Below are 18,726 nucleotides of genomic sequence, written 5' to 3' on the forward strand. Positions count from 1 at the left end.
AATAGAGACAGAGGCGGGAGCATTAGAAGGTCAACTGTGATGCAAAGTCTTGATATGTGATATTTGAGAGACCTTTAAAGCACACAAAAAAGAAAACATTTAAAAAAATCATCACATGAGGAGGAAAACATCCAGGACCTTTCTGGCCTAAAACACCAGCTGAGAAGGTACAGCCAGTTACTCTGACAGGTAGGGCCCGGTCTTGAACCTCAGTACTTTAGTTGGTACCTATCTGAAATGTGTCTGCAGCCCTGGACAGCCCAGCAAAAAGTCTCAGAAAACTGAAAGCTGAAATGATTAGTCAATTTAACAAAAAGTTAATGTGTAATTATTCTGATCTATTGTCTGGATCCAGCTTCCCCACTGTGGGGTCTTGGTGCTTTTCTTCTTCTCCTGTGATAGTAAAGTGAATATATCTGACTTTCACACTGTTGACTAGCAAAACAAGATCTGAAGCTGGGCTTTGGCAAAATTTCCAGACATTTTACAAAGTAAACAATGAATCAATCAATCATGAAAAGAATCAGCAGATTCATCTGTAATGAAAATAATCGCTGCAGTTCTACTGGATGGTTTTTGTAATATTGTTTACTTGTTTGACTCACAGTAATTGTGTTTTGGATTTAGGGAAAATTGTTGTACGAGAGAGAGAAAGCAACACAAAAATGTAAGGTTATTAAAACATTTCCAGCCGACAAGAGCTGAAGATCAGCTGGCCAGACTCACGCCTGTGTGGAGGAACGTGATTTTTTTAACGAGCTTTATTATTGTAATCAGCTGTTCCGCTTGTTTTGGATAAGAGGAGACAGACTTCGGCTCTGTGTAAAAACTTCCTGACTGATGAAAACTTAAGACGACAACTTCAGACCCAGTATTTAGTGTAACTCCATCAGCTGTTCGCTGTAAACACACCGCTGCACACTAGCTGCTGTTTCCGAGCAATACATTTAATGCCGACGTACGATCTCAGGCAATCAGCGAGACTTGTGTGCTATCTGGCTGTTGATTGTGATTTATTGGTTTGCAAACAACGGTCAACAAGAGAGGAGTAGAAAAATAGCCGACACGCTCGATTTAAAGCCAGTAGCCTCTACTCTCCCATTCAGAAATTCACTGCAAGGCAATCCCCGACCCCCCAAAGTACCGCTACTTTCGATACTACCCCCAAGCACGTACTTTTTGTAAATTTAGACCCTGGTCCCTTCGGTGGAAACGCAGTGAGTTCCAGTGAGTGAGTTCCTAGTTTCGGGGTATAGTTCTTTTGGTCGAAACGCAACTTAAGTTAATTAGTAGATTGAGGATTATGAATTATTGAATGAAACTACTCCAATCTTATTGGTGTTGCTGGAACGGTAGCGTGTGACGGCGTAACCGGAGGCATATATAAGCACGCCCGCACACAGGATACATTAGCCCTTTTCTATGAAGCAAGGCACTCCATGCTGGGTTAGGTGTGGCGGACAGACGCAGTGTCTCGTTCCCCTTCTCGGGGAACAAGGGTTACATACGTAACCCGAGACGTTCCCCTTCGAGCGAACTCGAACTGCGTCGGTGACGACACTATGGGAACGAGATACCCACTTAGGCCGTGCCGAAACCCCGCCTGCCCCCAGCGTGCAGAACCTGACGGCACGACTAGGAGGAGAGCGCACAGGTGCTGGGTGCAGAAGGAAGGTCCAGACTGTAAAACCGGATGAAAGTGTGAGGGGGGGCCCAGCCAGCCGCGTCACACAAATCCTGGAGCGACGCCCCTGCGAAGATCCGGCCCTCCGCCTGGGACAGCAGGTCTCTCCTCAGAGGGACCTGCCAGGGCGGGCCCTCCAGGAGCGATATTAAATCCGAGAACCACACTCATGCAGGCCAAAACGGGGGTACTAGTAGTAGGCTGACGCCGTCCTGACGGACCCGCTCCAGATAAGCGTACAGACGCAGCCTCGGCCACGTCTGCACCATGGCATCCAGCGAGAGGGAGAACCACAGGGGACAGTGCGTAGTCTCTCAAGACCAACCAAGTCCACGTCTATGGGGCCGAACTTTTCGCATAATAACTCCACCACCTCGGGGTGGAGTCTCCATTCCCCGGGCCTCAGCCCCTGTCTCGACAGCAGGTCTGCTCCCTGATTCTGGGTCCCAGGGACGTACATTGCTCTGAGGGACAGCAGTCTCTGCTGGGACCACAGGAGGATCTGATGTGCCAGTTTGCATAACGGGCGCGAGCACAGACCCCCCTGGTGATTAAAATAGGCCACCACTGCCGTATTGTCAATTCTGACAAGGACGTGGCGACCGCGGAGGGCGGGCAGGAAACTCCTCAGAGCTCTGAATACCGCCGACATTTCCAGGCAATTTAAGTGCTAGGAGAAATTATGCTCCTGCCAGGAGCTGTCCAAATAATTGTTCGGCGACAGATCTCTCCCAACACGGGCCCTTGGGACAGGAACCAAGATTTCCTCCATACAGACAGGGAACGAAGGCACCTGCTCGTAACCCGTATCAGACGGAGCGGATTTCCCCTCGAGGAGAATCCCTTGGATTTTAGCCACCACTGCAGGGCTCTCATGTGCAGTAGTCCAGGTATCTATACTGGACGCTGCTGCCAGGAGACCCAACACCCTCTGAAAGTGTTTCACAGTGATGGCGCGGCCTAATTGCACTCTGGTCACTGACAAAATGGACTTGACGCGTGCGGGAGACAGGTGGGCCCGCATCGTCGTTGAGCCCCCCTACTCGAAACCTCAAGACCTCTTTCCCTGAGCCCGCCGAGACTGAATGACGGTCCTCAGACCCGTCTTCTCGGGGGGCTGCGGGCGAGAGCACCGCCTCGCATCCCAGGTTTGTTGAGGGGGACTAAGGGAAGCGACGCTTCGCTTCTGGCTCCGGCGGTAGGAGTTAGACGAGGGCTGAGCTTGTCTCTCTTCAGCTGGGGGAGATATTGCTCAAACGCCTCTCCCTGCGTTTTAGCGAGCTTAAACCTGCTGACGACAGCATCCACTGCCTCACCAAACAGGCCAGTAGGAGAGAGGGGCACATCCAGGAGAAAAGCCTTCTCCTGCCCCTGGATGCCCGAGAGGTTGAGCCACAGATGGCGCTCCGTAGCCACCAATGCTGCCATGGAGCAGCCCATGGAACGGGCCGTCTGTGGGCAGAGTGTTAAGTCCGTAGCTCTACGGAGCTCAGTCAGGTCCTCCTCAGAGGGACCTCCCCCTAGGTCACAGTCTTTGATAAGATCGGCCTGGTACGCCTGCAAGATGGCCATAGTGTGCAGGCTTGCACCAGCTCGACCCGCTGCCATGTAGGCCTTGCCCACCAAAGCGGATGTCGTCCGACACGGCTTGGTGGGGAGCGCCGGCGTCTGAAGGAATGAAGCGAGGGTGGGAGAAAGATAGCTCGCAAGCGCTTCCTCCACCCGAGGCATCGTTCCAAAGCCGTGCTGCTTAGTTTCTGTCACGCTGCTGTAGTCCAGCAGAGGGGACGCAGTCAGCCGTGCAGAGCATCTTATTTTTATTTTTTTTTCTCTTGGTCTGGCAGGAAAGAAATGGCAAGGATCGACGCTGGGGTGGCGCTCAGGCTGCAGAAAAGCTCATTGAGGTTACTGCCGGCCCGCGGCTCCTGCCCCGCCTCTCATAGCTGGGCGCGGACTGATGACGTCGGCCCGGCTCCCAGAAGTCATCCTCCATGATGCTAAGCACGTCTAGCTCCTCAGAATCAGACTGTGCAAGCCTCTCCAGACTCATACCTCGGGCGGGAGAAGCCGAGAAACGGGCTCCCGAACAGGGAAGAGAGGAGGCGGAGCCAGCAGACGAGGACCGGAAAAAGGCCTCAGCCGTGCCGACGCCCTCGGAGATATCACGCTGCGATCCCCATGACCATAGCCGCCGCAACGCCTCAGCAACCGCGGGGCCTGAGCCACAGTGAGAGCGCATCCGACTGTCTTCCAAAAAGAGAGCCGCACGAGACCTCAGCAACCTCAGGGACCGGGCTCGCCATGGCCGCAGGCAGCCCCCTCGAGAGCTGCCTGGGCGTGCGACATCCCCAGACAGGAAACACACATCTCATGAGTCGTCCCAGCCGCGATGTAGCGTGGGCATGGAAAAACACATTGTCGGAACTGATTACCAGACATGGTCTCTACTGCTTCGCCAGGACTTCCAGGTAAGACAACAACGTTCTCGATAGTGGAGCTTCCAAACATACTCAGAGTGCCTGCTGAATAGAAAGAAGCTAATGTTTCCTGTGTGCCGGCGTCACACGCTACTGTTCTAGCAACACCAATAGGATTGGAGTAGTTTCATTCATAATTCAGCCCTGCCACGCCCAGAGGGGTTCCCATAGTGTGGGGGAACTGGGAACTGCTAACCGCGGCTAACTAGCTGCTGTTATAATTAGCTCAGTTAGCCTAGTGGTCATCTGAATCAGCCTGGACTGGGAGCTCGGAGCACTTGGGGAGTGATTTGTGTTTAACGTTACACCTCTACTCAAGCACTGGAGGTTTTCAGGCCAGGATAACATCAGTGAGCGGCACTCCCAGTAAACACGGCATGACGGGACAGAACACAGAGACAGACAGGGAATATAGTATCAAGATGATTTACAGAGTTTGCTGATGGACAGATACCTTTACTTTTTGCTAAACCGCTAACTGTATGTGTCTGTGTCTGTAGCTAGTTAGCTCGGTTAGCAGTGCTGCTAGCTGTCCTTTATTAGCTGAGTCAGCCCCGGGGTGCAAACAGTCCAACCCAGGAAGAAAACCTCGGTCTTGTAACGTTATTCCCTATCGTCAAAATTGGCCTCTGTCGGTTTCGGAGGCTGTGTTCAGTCCTGGTCCGGCCGTATTGTTTACTCACTGAAAGCGTGGGGCATAACGCACATTCAGCGCTATTGGCTACTGTAAATGCCAATCAATATCTGCAACAAGTCCTTCCTGTCTCTGTGTTTTTAAATATGCAAAAGCAAACAGCACATTATTTCATTGGGAAATTAAATCAAAAAATATATATTAAAATGTTATAAGAACAAAATGAATCATTTCTTTGTTGTTTAAATGAATCATTAGGCTATATTGTATATGACTAATAAAGTAGTGTATAGCCCAAACATTTAATCAATGCATTTAAAAAAAGTAATCAATAATAAAAATAATTTTTCTTCTTTTCTTTCTCAAAAAATCTTATATTTCTTAAAGGAAGGGGTCAAAGAAGTTTTGTTTTAGAACCAATAATGAAAAGTACTGAAACATTTCAAACAATACCCAGCAGCCCTCGCTACAGGGTGCATTTTAGTGACGAGGAATCCTAAGAAGCAAAGAGGCTAGTGCGTCTCCCTGTCCATGTTACTAAATCAATGTACAATGTATCAGGATTATGACGCCTAAGTCTCTCTTCAGCCGTACACATGATTGAGCTGTTGACTCATCAAAAACTGTAAAAATAAAAATAATAAATTTAAATTTGATGTTTGGGATCAGGCTGCAAATTAACACTTTTTTGGATTTTAGCCAACTCCAAGTATTATTCCTCTCCACACAGATGTGTATCTTTCCAGACAGCCCACGCATGTGTGTTTCTGTCACACATTTGGATTTTCATCTCTCTCAAAACACAACACAAAACACTTGAAATTACGCCACTTAGCACTGATGAGGTGTTTTTTTTCCCCACAGAAAAAGATCACAGTGCCTGTTGATTCAGGCATACAGATACCCATTCCTGCTGCATTTCGTTGTTGTTTTTTCTTCTAACTGATTCAGAATGAGAATTGGCCTGGAATAACTAAACCTAGTGTGGATGGATAAATGCTTTCTATCTACCCACACCGGGGTCCTCTGAGGCCATCGCAGCATGGCTTTTCTATGATGAAACAGCAGCGTGCGGTGGAGGGCTGGGGGAGTGGGCGATCGGGACACAAACTGCTTTTCTCCACAAACAGCAGGATGAGATGTGGAGCTGGCAGCGATATGGCATCCATACCACGAGCACAGCCAACACGGCACACGATCCTCACTTGCTTTGCAAAGTCATAGGCTCCCCCCTCACACACACACACACACACACTCTTTTTTTCCAAATGCACCTAGCTAATAGCAATAATACAAGAAGTAAATAAACTGAGCCAACTGCATGTGAGCAGGCTCATTTGCATGTTAACAACTACAAATGTCTTGCTCTTTCATTTGTTATACCAGCAAAGGTTTCTCTTACTCAAAAACAATCACTCTTTAAGAGTAATCACAGATAGACTCGGTAGCGGCAAACAAAAGCAGAATAGCTTTGATGAAGCCAGGTGATGATGTGAGGAGGCAGACATCATTAGCCTCCATCATCACACTTTATCACAAGAGAGGGAGTGTGCCCGCTCTGTTAGAGTAATGAGCTGGAAGTATGAACAAAAGCAGATGGCTTTATGAGTCAGAAAATAAGGCACCCGTAATTGAAAATATATCATTCCATTTCAATTTAAGCAGTCAAGCCATTTTTTCCCTCCCTCCTTGCTCAATGGAAATCCATAATCAAGGCATTGAAGGGCTGTCATCACACCCAATCAGTTGGTTTCAGTGAGACTTTCAGTACTGTGATTAATTCATCATGGCCGAAAGAGAGTTAAAGTACAGTACTGATAACAGGCTGACTTCCAGGCAATTTGTACAGTGATAAACGACATTCCCAGATTTGCTATTATGTTGTCCTTCCTAGAATCCATAAACATGGTGTTAATATGCACTGCAATAAAGAGACTTATAATAGCCTGTGGTGCTCAATTGTGAGTCACCTTATTAGACTCAGTATGCTCTGGTGTGGTCTGTGCAACATAATACAATTAGCTGTTTACTATAGCAGTTTGTACCTCTTTCTGCCCCTTTTTTTTCTTTAACTACAGCTCTGGTTGAAAAGATGTGCCATCTGCCTAAACTCTGACACAGTCAGAAAACAAGATGTAGCCTAACTTTCTCAATGAAAATAAAGCCACAGGCTACAAAGCAAAAACAAAGGTTCAGGCTGAGGGGAGATCTGCACATGACAGCAGCTGTCAATCATCTAGACTTTGCCAAAATCTCAGTATGTGCAGAAGTGTTTTGTTGTTTTTTGTTGTTTTTTTGTTTTGCACAATGCACTGAGAGAAACTTGGCCGCAGTTCGTGCTGCTCTAATCTGTTTTTCCTCTTGAAGAGCTCACAGCAGGACGGCTGCCTATGGAGCAATTAAAGCCTCTTTCTTAATCCAGCCGTCCCTGAAACAACTGGAACTCCTCTTCCTCCTCCTCCTGCACAACCACCACCACCTCCTTCCTCCTTTCCTCCAGCATCGCGCTACACAGCAAGTGCAACAGTAGCCTACTCACCCCCAGTTTCTTACTCCGTATCCTCACGTATCCCTGTTTGACTATGTCGTTGAAGTTGGAAGCCATGCTGAGGGGAAGCGGGTAGCTTCCTGCCCGGGTGAAACAATTCAATAAAGTGACCCCTTTTTTTGGGGGGGTGGGGGCGGGGGCGGGGGTACAGAAATCTATTACTTGAGGCTTCGGTCGGTGTGACATCCACTGGCGGGAGAGCGAGCGGTGGGCAACCTGCTCCTGTGTCAACGCTCAGGCTGCCCGGCTTCAGCGGCGGCGCGATCCATCCGGGAGAGGAGGGAGATACCATTCGTCAGCTGAGCCGGTGAGGATAGCAGAGGAGAGGCGCGCTTCCTGGACCACACCATCCCCGAACGAGTGGCGGGGGGGGGGGGGGGTTGAAGGATAACTGCTGCCGACGGTGGGCGGGGGTATCTTTAATTCAAGGGGGGCGGGGTGACGGATTTTTATTTATTTCTTTTTTTTCGATATCAAGCCACCACTTAACACAAAAATAAAATGTTTTTGTTTTTTTCTGTGCAATTGTTATTATTCTATTATTATTATTATGACAGTCTGTTAAGGGTTGCATTCAGCGACAGTCTCTTGGTTGACTGTTTTTTTTAAAACTGATTAGTCATATTGTAAGAGATGTTTACAAGAAATAAAGGATAAAAAAGTCATACTGGAATGAGCTCAGTCATAATATCATGGACGCATCTCTGGAATGAAATGACAACATATTAAAAATATTTACACAAGTTGATTTTACAAGCCAAAACACATCCTTTCTCAATTTAATACCCCCAGGGATTTTGATTTTTGAGCTTTGATCTACTTGGTCTGGTGTGTTCAGTTGTTTTTGGTGGCTAATATTAGCTAATTCTTGCAATTCTTAGATAGATACTGCTCCATATCTGTCATTACATGAGCATCTTTGCTGACTTTATGACTCTTAACTACCTGTGGTACTCTGGTGCCATGTTTTAGCATTTAGCTTTGTCCTATAATGGTCACTGTAGTGGGCGCAGTGGCTGCTAAATTATAGCTTTACAGTAGCCTATGTGTTAAAGACAAAATTAAAAAGAAGAGTTGAACTGACTGCATTCATCTGAGTGACCATAATACATAGGCCTATTTAATACATTTAGATTTAACCTTTGAACAAAGAAAAAACAAATTCTTCCTCTTACCAATGAAAAGTTGATGCCCTCAGGGTTTTTGATTTTTGAGCCTTAGCATACTTGGTCTGGTGTGTCCAGTTCCTTTTGGTGGCTAATGTTGATTCTTAGATAGATATTGCTCCATATCTGTCATTACATGTGCGTGTTGCTGACTTATGACTTATATCTACTTGTGGCACTGTGATGCTATGTTTTAGCATTTAGCATTATCCCGTAATGCTACTAAATTGGGTAGATAGGTGCTACATAAATTTTTTTTTAAAGATTTCAACTAACAGAAATATACATTTTTAGGTTTATGCAAATAGTTTGAGAAATTCTATAATTATCAGTAATTGAAGAAGTTGGTAGTTTTAAATGATATACAGTATATTACTATAGAGAGGTTGGTTTATTAAGAGAGAATTAATGACGCACAGTGACAGTGTTATTCACTTCATTCTTATGTTCATGTGTTTTGAGCTGAAACAATTAGTCAGTAAGTAGATTAAGAAAGTGACAAAAGAATTTGGGCACTTGTGATCATTCATCCTTTCGATGACTTTAATCAGTGCTCAAGATCAAGGAGCTCCCCTTGATCATTATAACACTCGATGTGTAGTAAGTCCACTTTAGTTTGTGAATTTTTATGTAACTTTTAAAGTAACCATTCAAATTCTGGCCTCCCCCTTTTTTCCCCAAACACTATGTTCAAAGAAAATATGCAAATGTGCAACAGAGCTTAGTGTTCAGACTAATTTGCAACACACTTTGTACCTTGGATTTTGGTTATTACCTGTCTGAGGATGAATATAATTTACATATTTTTCACCGGACAGCCTGCTAATAAGGATATACAATTTGAGACTGTTAGTGTGTGAGCACCTTGTTTTGCCATTATTAGGTGGCCTTGAACTGATGTCGTTTGATTTGGTGAATAATAAAAACAGATAGTTCAGGACCCTGTTAAAGGATCAAATAAATTGTATACAACAAAGCAAAGCGTACAACCACCGCCCGCAGCTTGCGTAGTGGAGATACAATGCTGCAGATTGGCAATCAAAAAGCTCCAAAAATAAGAGCACAGAAACAAATTTTGATCCCTGCCAAAGCTGTAATCCTGATCAGGATGTAGTGAGAGGCGTAGCTCCGGTTGTGCAACAGCAGAGTAAAATCCATGGTATTAAGGAGCAGATGGCTCAGGTATATTGATACGAGGGGCTGCCATTACTTATGTTGATTAAAACGTGGAGGAGAGAGATGGCTTATGTAACAGAGTTATATAAACAACTGTATGTTTAAGTGGAGATCAAAGTCTTTCACTTCCAGAATACCTCTTGATAGATTCAATCTAACAACAAGAAGCCACCGTAGATTAGTGTGGTAGTGTGGAAGTATCAAAAGATTTCGTTTTATAAATGAGGACAGTATTCCAGAGCAGCCAATCTTCTCTTGCTCTACACAATTATCCCATTGCTCATAGTAATTTATTTATTTGTTGTGTTGCACTGAAAGAAAATGTCCTCTGCTGAGAAAGAGGGGGGTGGGGAGTGGGGGGCTTTGTACTGTGCACATAGATGGGTGCCACTTTGAGAATTGCTTTTCTGTCAAGTGTCAGCTTTTGAGTCCAGAGGTAAAAACTCAACGTCTGTGTTTTCCGTCCTGTTCATCACATTCACAAGGGCGCACAGAACATCAAGCTGCCACCCTTCCAACACACAGCTTGACTTTGATAGTCTTCATGTCTCCCTGGAAGTGGCCTCAAATTTCAGACTTGTGAAAGTTGTTTTGTCTTTATAATCCTCTTTGTACAACATGGCCCCGTTCCATTCCCACTGCCTCGTCATCCTCTCTCTAAGAAAACAATGCTGACAGCAACAATGTCTTTTCATTGCGCTAAACATTGTGCTCTGGTGACTGTCATTACCAAGAACTGTCCTAGTTTTGGGGAAGTAATTGCCTGCCGTGATACAAGGCCAACAATCAGCCTGGCCTCGGTTGGCGGGCAGGTAGAGAGGCCGCCACAAAGACCAGCATATGGCCGTGGCATACATGAACGGCTGCCAGCAGGGTCAGATGTGTTGAGAGTCGCTCAAAAGCAGAGAGAGACCTCTGTCAAGGTCACGAGTAAAGCAGCCAATATCTGCTGAGCTGTAGAGAACAACTCTTGTCCAATATGGCAATTTATCAGGTATTGACCTCATAATCATCACCATTTTTCATAGATGTTCCGCATCACGTATCCAAGTCCCTTCACGTCTGTGATGATTAATACTGGGAAGACTGAGCTGCTCACAGAGAAACCACACCATCCATTAAAGCATTTAAGCATCCCAAAAAAAGCACCCCTGAATTGTTTATTTAGTCACAGTCGAGGTGAAAGCAAACTTTCTGTGGTTTTTGATGGTCTGCTGAAATATTAAACTTGCCTTAGATGCTTAGTTTTTCTCAATGTTATTTGGCAAACATTCACAAGCACAGCTAAATAATTAACACATTCTAAAAAGATAAGCGGGGAGAACGAGTGGAAGAGCGAGACAGAGAAATGACTCTCCATGCTTAGCTGTTTGCCTAGTAAGCATTTATACATGTGGGCGGAGGAGAGGAAATAGAGATCACACAGGCAGAGTTATGGTAATGTTGCGCTCCGGGTTCCTGTACTCGAGCTTTTTACAGCAACCCGTATCAGCCTGATGTCTTAATAGGCACAATGGGATTTGGGTTTGATTAAATGTCAATGCCTGGAGGAAAAAAGGCTAGGTGGAGAGAGAGAGAGAGAGAGAGAGAGAGAGAGAAAGCCCATTTCTCAGAATAAAAGGTGTGGGCTGTTCTGGACTCAGTTGGTCCTTGGCCATCCAAGAAGGACATTGGTTAGTCACACAATATGGGACAGCTAAGGTTGTATGCAATCCCAAGGGATCAGGCCACGACATGTTTGTGATTTACTCCATAACAGTTAGAAGTAGAAGTGGTTGGAGGGCCTCTCTGTCCTTCTCTAGAAGGTGAGTCATGAGAGTGGTCGATTCGAGAGGGTCCCCTTCTTCAATCGCAGATGAGTGTACGACTAGAGCGTATAAGCCCGTTACAAGGGTCCCTTGCAATGCCAAAAATATGTTATCAGAAGACGCGAGAATGAGTCTTCTTGTGAAAATTACTTTGCAAGGTAATGTCAATGATACACCTTTCATGACTGTCCATTTTAAATTGTGGGCATCTAAAATGAGATTATGTGTACATTTGCATTTGCGGAAGATTTATAATTGTAAATGTAAATGAGCGCATGAGTCAGAGGTTTAGAAGTTGACTATGTAGGTACACTAATGATCATTATGGTAATGGTGGAGGAAGAATTGTGAGGAGAGTGGGGAGGGGAGCAGGAAAGAGTTGCAGACAGATGAGGGTAAAGCAGAGGGGGTAAATAGGAAGAAGAGAGGCAAGAGTGCAATGAATAGAAAAGGAATGGATCATTCTCAGGGAAAGGCTATACCTCCTGCTGGTTTGACCCAGTTCTTGTGTCCTAAATTGGAGTCTGTCTTGTGTCACGGTGAGGCTGAACCCTGGGCTGGATCTCTGGAGACGTAGGTGTTGTGCTGCTGTGGCATTTCTCACGTAAAACGTCAGGGGGGGATGCAGAATCCACAGTTCATCACGTTCAGCTCCTTGTGGAAGATAGAGCACAATGGGTGCCTCCCTCCACTCCCACAAGAGTGATGAGATCCCTGTTTTTTCTCCTTCTTCTTTCATGCCACCCAGTTATTCATTCATTACATTACATTATTCATTTAGCGACTACAATTGCTGTATATGTCAGAGGTTGCAAGCCTCTGGCGAACTAGGCGTTAAGTGTCTTGCTCAGTCACACATTGGTGTGTCACAGTGGGAAACTGAACCCGGATCTACCACACCAAAGTCATGTGTCTTATCCACTGCCCCATCATCACCCCATTCATTTTAATCGCCTTTCATACTCAGAGCCACTTAGCTCCCATTTTTCTGGGATTCACTCATATCAGGTCTTTTGGAGTTATTATTATGACTAGTCTTCATAATCATTTTCTAAAATCAATACCAAATTGTTAAAACATTATTATTTTTGTCGTCAATGCATTCATTTGAAGTTATAAGACTAACATCATGTTTGTTGTTGATGCCCTTAGTTTTTGTCACCTCTTTTAAATACTACTTTTGATTTGTTGACTTCATCACTGTCTTCATTACTCTCTTTCTCTAGCGCCCTCCACAGTGAGGTCGAAAGTCATGTGTTGACTACAGAAGACCGGACATAAAGCTAGCAGGCATTCATGCTAAAGGATACCCCAGCATGGCAGGTGCTAAATCAAGAGGGTGTAATCCAGGGTCTTCAGTGTGGAGGACAATCTCCCACTTCACTGTGTGCCACCCTACAGGCCCTGATCCTCTAAACACTGTAATATACATTCATCAACACATGTGGTGCTGTGTCTCTTTAACTCATCACAGCAACACAAAAAAAGAGCAGACAGACAAGCATGACTAATATGTATGCCCTGTAGAGGGCAATATTGTCTGCTGTGTTAGGGGGAGTACTTTGGAAGGGCTGTTGAAATCTTCCATGTTTCAAATGTATGATAATGAGCTCTCTATACTCAAGTCAGCTACAGTGCAAGTGATTTGTCATGTTCATTTTAAATGAAAATACGTTGCATTACCACAAATAGACACCAAGATGCTTTGTGTTTGAAATACAGAAGAGGACATCTTCATCATTTCATTTCATATGATGTCATATAAAAATTCAAGAAGGTGCCTGTCCTGTCCCTCAACCCAGTTTGAAAACAGTCTTGATCAGAGGGTTAAATGTATCTAAAACTGCACCTTGAGAGCCGTGGGTTATTGCTTTCCTTATTTAATCTGACAGATTTAATATAAAACAGGTGATGCCTGTGCTTTTCTCAATGGCCGTGGCTTGTGGGCCCTTCTTTGGGATTGGCAGAAGCACACGACTCCAGTGCTCACCGTCCAGTTCGGGACAAAGCTACTCTTTTACCTCCATGGCCCTCTTCACAACGGCTCATGTGTGAGCATGGAAAAAGAGTGGAAATCAAACCTCCTCTGTAAATACACGAAAGGTCAGTGATGACGTCAGAGTCCAGGGACGTCCTCCTCCATGATTTTGCGGCCCATCGCAGGCGCCTGATTCGTCGCAGCTCTTTATATTTTGCACTCTATGCTCCCTGACCATGATCCCAATATAAATACACTAGCACTGAACACTTCTGTCATCGAATTGTGTTTGGTATATCGCCCAATGCTCATAAATCTGTCTGCTGGACCATGTGTTGCAGGCAGGCTACAAAAGGAATCATTTTTGCTGACTTACAAAAACTGGAAAACAAACTCATTCTGGGATTTCTTTTGATGTAGTTTACTATGAACTGTACTTTTTCATGAGTTTTTTCATTTTTCATGCTGCACTCTTCTTCCATTACCCCTGGGCCTTGGCCCAAAGCTCTCCCACTTCCTTTTTCTTGTGTTATAACTGACTGCAGAGGAGTGTGTGCACCCATCTGCCTTGCATGGCCTTATTGTACCCTCAACTGTATGTAGCTAGCTGTATGTAGCTTTTCAGACTGTTCCTTGTAGTCTTGCCAGGCATCTTATACTCTCTTCCAGTTCTTTCTCAACATTTATTTTCCTTTCCTTTGCAAACAAGTGTTTTGTTTTACACGCAGGTTGTCTGATTGTGCCTCAGATAGTCAGGGTTCTTTGAAACTCACTCCATTCGCTCTATTATCCATGGCTTTGTGTGTGAAGATTGATGCCACATTCCTGAGCTATAGTTGTGTTGTTATTGATATTATTAATGCAATCTCAACTGACCCACATCTGGAGGATAAACTTCTGTCCATTTAGTGCTGTATAAGTAAGACTGCTGTGAAACAGTGATCAATTATCAGGAGATAACAGGCGGGTTTAAAATTTGGTCCAAGCAGTAATCCTTCAAAGAGGAGAATTGGTTTCTCTAAGTGTCCAGATGATGTGGACCTGTCATTATTTATTCTGAAGGGCAGATCTAACAGCAGTGCAGTCTGGGAGGCAGCCAACCCCTCCTGGAGAGGTACCGTAGGCACAACTTTCCTTATTCCACAGTGCTTGTTTTAGGAAAGGCTTTTACATGTGGCCCACATCTGCCTCAAGAACATAATACTCCTTCGCTGACACCCGTTTAAATAGGAACAAATGTCTGTGTTGCTGTCTTATGTGTGCAAATTGTTGACAATAAATCATCTGATGTGCAGTTGTTTTCCTTGGTAATTAAGCATTTAAGAATATGGCTGAAGTCGTGCCCGTCATGACTGAAGATGAATGTATGTTCAGCATTGTGGGCATAAAGATATGCCTGTGCACAAGAGGGAGAAGACAGCACAATAGCTAACATGTAGATGCACATTATTTTATTTAGTATAATTTAGTATAATTTAGTAATTTAGTGCTGTGGCAACCGGTGGCGCTTGTAGAAGCAGCAGCTGTAGCAAACTTCGCTACACTTTTGTTTTTTATCTGTTTTTTCCAGCTTTATTGGAAGATGAAGACGATGTTTTTGGATTGGGTTCGGTGAGGAGCCATGCTGGCCCAGCTTGGACTTAATTCTGCACCTAAAGATTCGGTCTGGACAAAATGGGACTCATGTTGACCAAACAACGGAATTCAGAGACTGTTATGCCCACATTGTTACAGAGACCTGCCCCATCAACATCCTGGATCAAGCACTCGGCAGGTGGTCCATGTTCTGAGCTGTGAGCGCAAGACTCCGGCAAGATGAGAGGAGGTGGTTTTACATCGATTATGCTTGGTGCACAAACTCAGGCATGATGGACTCTGTTTCCCAAATGTCAGACTGTTTTGTTGTGGAGATGAAACTTTCATATTATCATCTGGTTGCAGCTGTTTACATGCTGCTGTATACCCCCCAAACATTTGTGGAATGTGCGGGGTATGCATGTATGTATGTATAAATGTATATAAATATCTGTATTGTTTTATTTTATTTTATATGTTACCATATTATAATACAGGCCTATACTTATGTTGTTTGTGTAGCACAAAGGAACTACAAATTTAATTTCATTATGCAGCCTTGTGCTTGTGACTAATAAACAACCTTGTACCTTGTAATTTAGAAGGAGTAACTTTGCCAGATGTTCAAAATGTGGTTTTCTATTCACCTGTTTATACATGAACAAAATGATCTTGCAAGACCAAAAGTTCACATGTCTCAATTTCAATCACACAATGGAACCCTTTTCTCTTGGAAAGCCTCATTTATTTGTATTGGACTGTAAAAAAAAAAAAAGAAAAAAAAAGAGTGAGTGTTTGATCTATTAACTTCTCAATTCAATTAACTGGGTACAACACAGTCTGAGTTGTTGACATCATGTAGCTGCTGTAACCTCAGCACTCTCCAAGGGCACTATTTTGTTCCAGGATGTGCACCACTAAGGCACAGATTACAGATTATACCAGTATTCACGTGAAGTTAACCAATAGTTGGACTGTACGTCACACTGCTTACACCTCAGTTAAACAGTCCAATAAGGTAACCACGTAGCATATTCCTTTGCATTTTCTGCATGTCTGCATAGAAATATTGGACCCAAAATTTTTATCCATTGTTGGCACATCAGTATCAATATAAAGTGTCAATTTGAATATCTGGTATTCCAGTGCAATTCCCCAACTGAATGGACATGATCACTAATTTCAATGCATGTCATAAGATTTTCAATTTCAGTCAAGTAGTTGGGTGGGTTGGTCACAGGAGAGCCTGTTGGTAATGAATGGTTATTATAAATCAAATGTCTAAGATTTGTCAGAGGGTTGTTTTAAAAGCACACAGGCCTAAAATAACTCAATAATTATATGAGTCACCTTGCCACTCAGGAAAAGCTTATTTTTTCTCTACCAAAGTACCCACTCCATCTTTGCAAAAACACACTCAGTGTGGCTATGCACATATAATATTTTTGGATCTTGAGGGGAAAAAACCCACTCCCTGTCAAATTTTATGTTTTGTTCATCTGCCAAAGTAAAGGTTTGACAAGAAGGAACACAGTCATTACCACTGGCAACCATAACTTTTCACCCCAGTGCTGACGGCGTCCCTGACTGCATCACTGCTATCTGATTCCCATCCAACCATAGTAGCATAGGCGGCGCAGACATAGCACATAAACAAACAGGTGAGCGAGTGAAAAAATACAATTAAACCCAAATATACAGCCCATGCACACACACACACACACACACACACACACGCATACATACACAGCACAAACAAATGCAGAAGCACATACAAACTCTGTCTGCCTGCCCCTCTCTCTCTTTCCCTCTCCTCAGGTGTGTATGGTCTCTTTGACACAGTCTGCCAGTCTGCTGCCATGCAGCGCCACATTTAGCTCTGCAAGAAGCGCCAGACTGCAGCTGAGCAGAGCACAGTGAGGAGGTTATTAATGGCCTTCCTTATTTTAAACGACAGTCTGAAAACACTGGTGGCACCATGCAGACCCCGCTAGCTGCAAGCTTGTCTTTCATCCCATCTGTCTTCACGGCACTCATTCTCCTTGGTCCTAATGGACCTATAGCTGTCGCTCTGTCGGTTTGCTCCTAATGTACCCTCGTCTGTCTGGTGGGTCGCAAATGAAGGCACACAACAATCTATCACCATCAACTCATGCGTTGCGCCTCTCCCTTAATTATTTGAAGTTGTGCAGCATTTTGTTTAACTAACGGGATCAAACAATGTTATAAAACTGCTTCTGGCAAAGTTTACTTCACTTAAATTTTTAAACCCTAAAAGTTAGGAAAAGATGAGAAAGTCTGCAGATGGCATTCCAATGCCATGCTCATGAAGGAGAATCAAAACTTCACGCTGTTTTCTCTCGCCTTCAGGTTATCTCTCTGCCCTTTCCTCTGTCCCCTACTTTCTCCCCGTTCACTCTCCTCCTCGTCCTCTTTCCTTTCATTTTTCAGAACCCCCAAACGACACCTATCACCACACCCTGCTGTGAATTTTGACACCTGTCTGATGTATGCCTCTCTTTTCTCTCATGCACATGGATGGCCTATCACTCACTCCGCAGCCCCTTCTCCTGCAGAGCTCAGCCAATCACAAGTGATTGGGTTTGATCTAACATGATGTGTCAAAGCATAAATGAGTTCTTGCATAAATGTGTGAGCACGCACGTCCACACGTATTTGAACGTGACGTTGTTTTTCATGCAGGGTGTGTGTTTTGGGGCAACTGTAAAAACAGCAACAGAAGTCAACCTCAGACAGTTACTTTTCCCATGGTTCATGACCAAAAAGTTGTTTTCCATACGTTGTGAGGATTGGTGTGTATGTGGCATGTTCTCGCCCACATTTGTAATTTAATCTGCCATTGCAGATAGATATGCGATTACTATTACCACACATATACACCTGTAAAACTCAGTGTTTATATTGTGTCACATCAGTGTCACTCAGCCACTAGCTGTATATTCAACCCATCATGTAAGATTTAGTAACACTTGTCTGGGGAATAACAAAGACTGGCAGCTTGAGTCACAACCTATTGCATCCCTCCAGACAGCATAACACTCTTGGACATGTACATGGTGGAAGCCATTACGGATTGGTCATTTCGCTCCATTGCTGCTCAGAAGCAAATGAAGAGTGACGACTCTACTGCCTGGTGACGGACCCAAAGAAGAATCCAAGGTCCGCTATCCAAGGTTTGAATGAATAATAGGTGTGGATATTGAGGAGGAGCGTGACACATCCTGAGAGACTTTCATGTCAGTAGCGCAGGCTTCTCCCCCAAGTGGAGCAATGGATCTGGAAGTCTGGGGGGACTGGAGTTCAGTCTTCATCCAACCCACATCCAACCCACAAAACCTACCACTTCAGTTACTCCTTGAGGTACTTCGATCTTTGGTGTTTGGCTCTGCATGCATTGTTATCCAATGGGTTAGAGCAAATTTGAAATGACTCATTGCCGATGAGGTTTTAGAGCAGATTGTCAGCTTTATTATGAGGGTATTAGGACCCATATCAGATGAACTGTTCAAGGACCACTGACAATCTTCTGTGGACAAGAATTCTCAGTTTCAAAGTGGCAATATTTGATCATTTTAAAATATCTTATGTGTAGCTTTTTCATTTGGAGACCATTCAGAGAACATTTCCTGTCCAACTCTGCAATTTCAAAATGTTTATCC

The 18,726-nt window shown here is 44.4% G+C and overlaps 1 protein-coding gene across 1 annotated transcript in view; it reads right to left on the reverse strand.

The window, feature by feature from the left end:
- Positions 1–7,647, reverse strand: part of dok6 (docking protein 6) — a 49,198-nt gene extending 41,551 nt beyond the window's left edge. Inside the window, exon 1 of the mRNA XM_038727174.1 lies at positions 7,335–7,647. Coding sequence (XP_038583102.1) covers positions 7,335–7,529 — 195 coding nt within the window. The 5' untranslated portion in view covers positions 7,530–7,647. The remainder of the gene's footprint in view (positions 1–7,334) is intronic.
- Positions 7,648–18,726: the final 11,079 nt, after the last annotated feature.

The sequence above is a fragment of the Micropterus salmoides genome, unplaced genomic scaffold (genome assembly GCF_014851395.1).
Source record: "Micropterus salmoides isolate LMB-PRFRI ecotype aquatic unplaced genomic scaffold, ASM1485139v1 Ms_hic_scaffold_1, whole genome shotgun sequence".
NCBI lineage: Eukaryota > Metazoa > Chordata > Actinopteri > Centrarchiformes > Centrarchidae > Micropterus > Micropterus salmoides.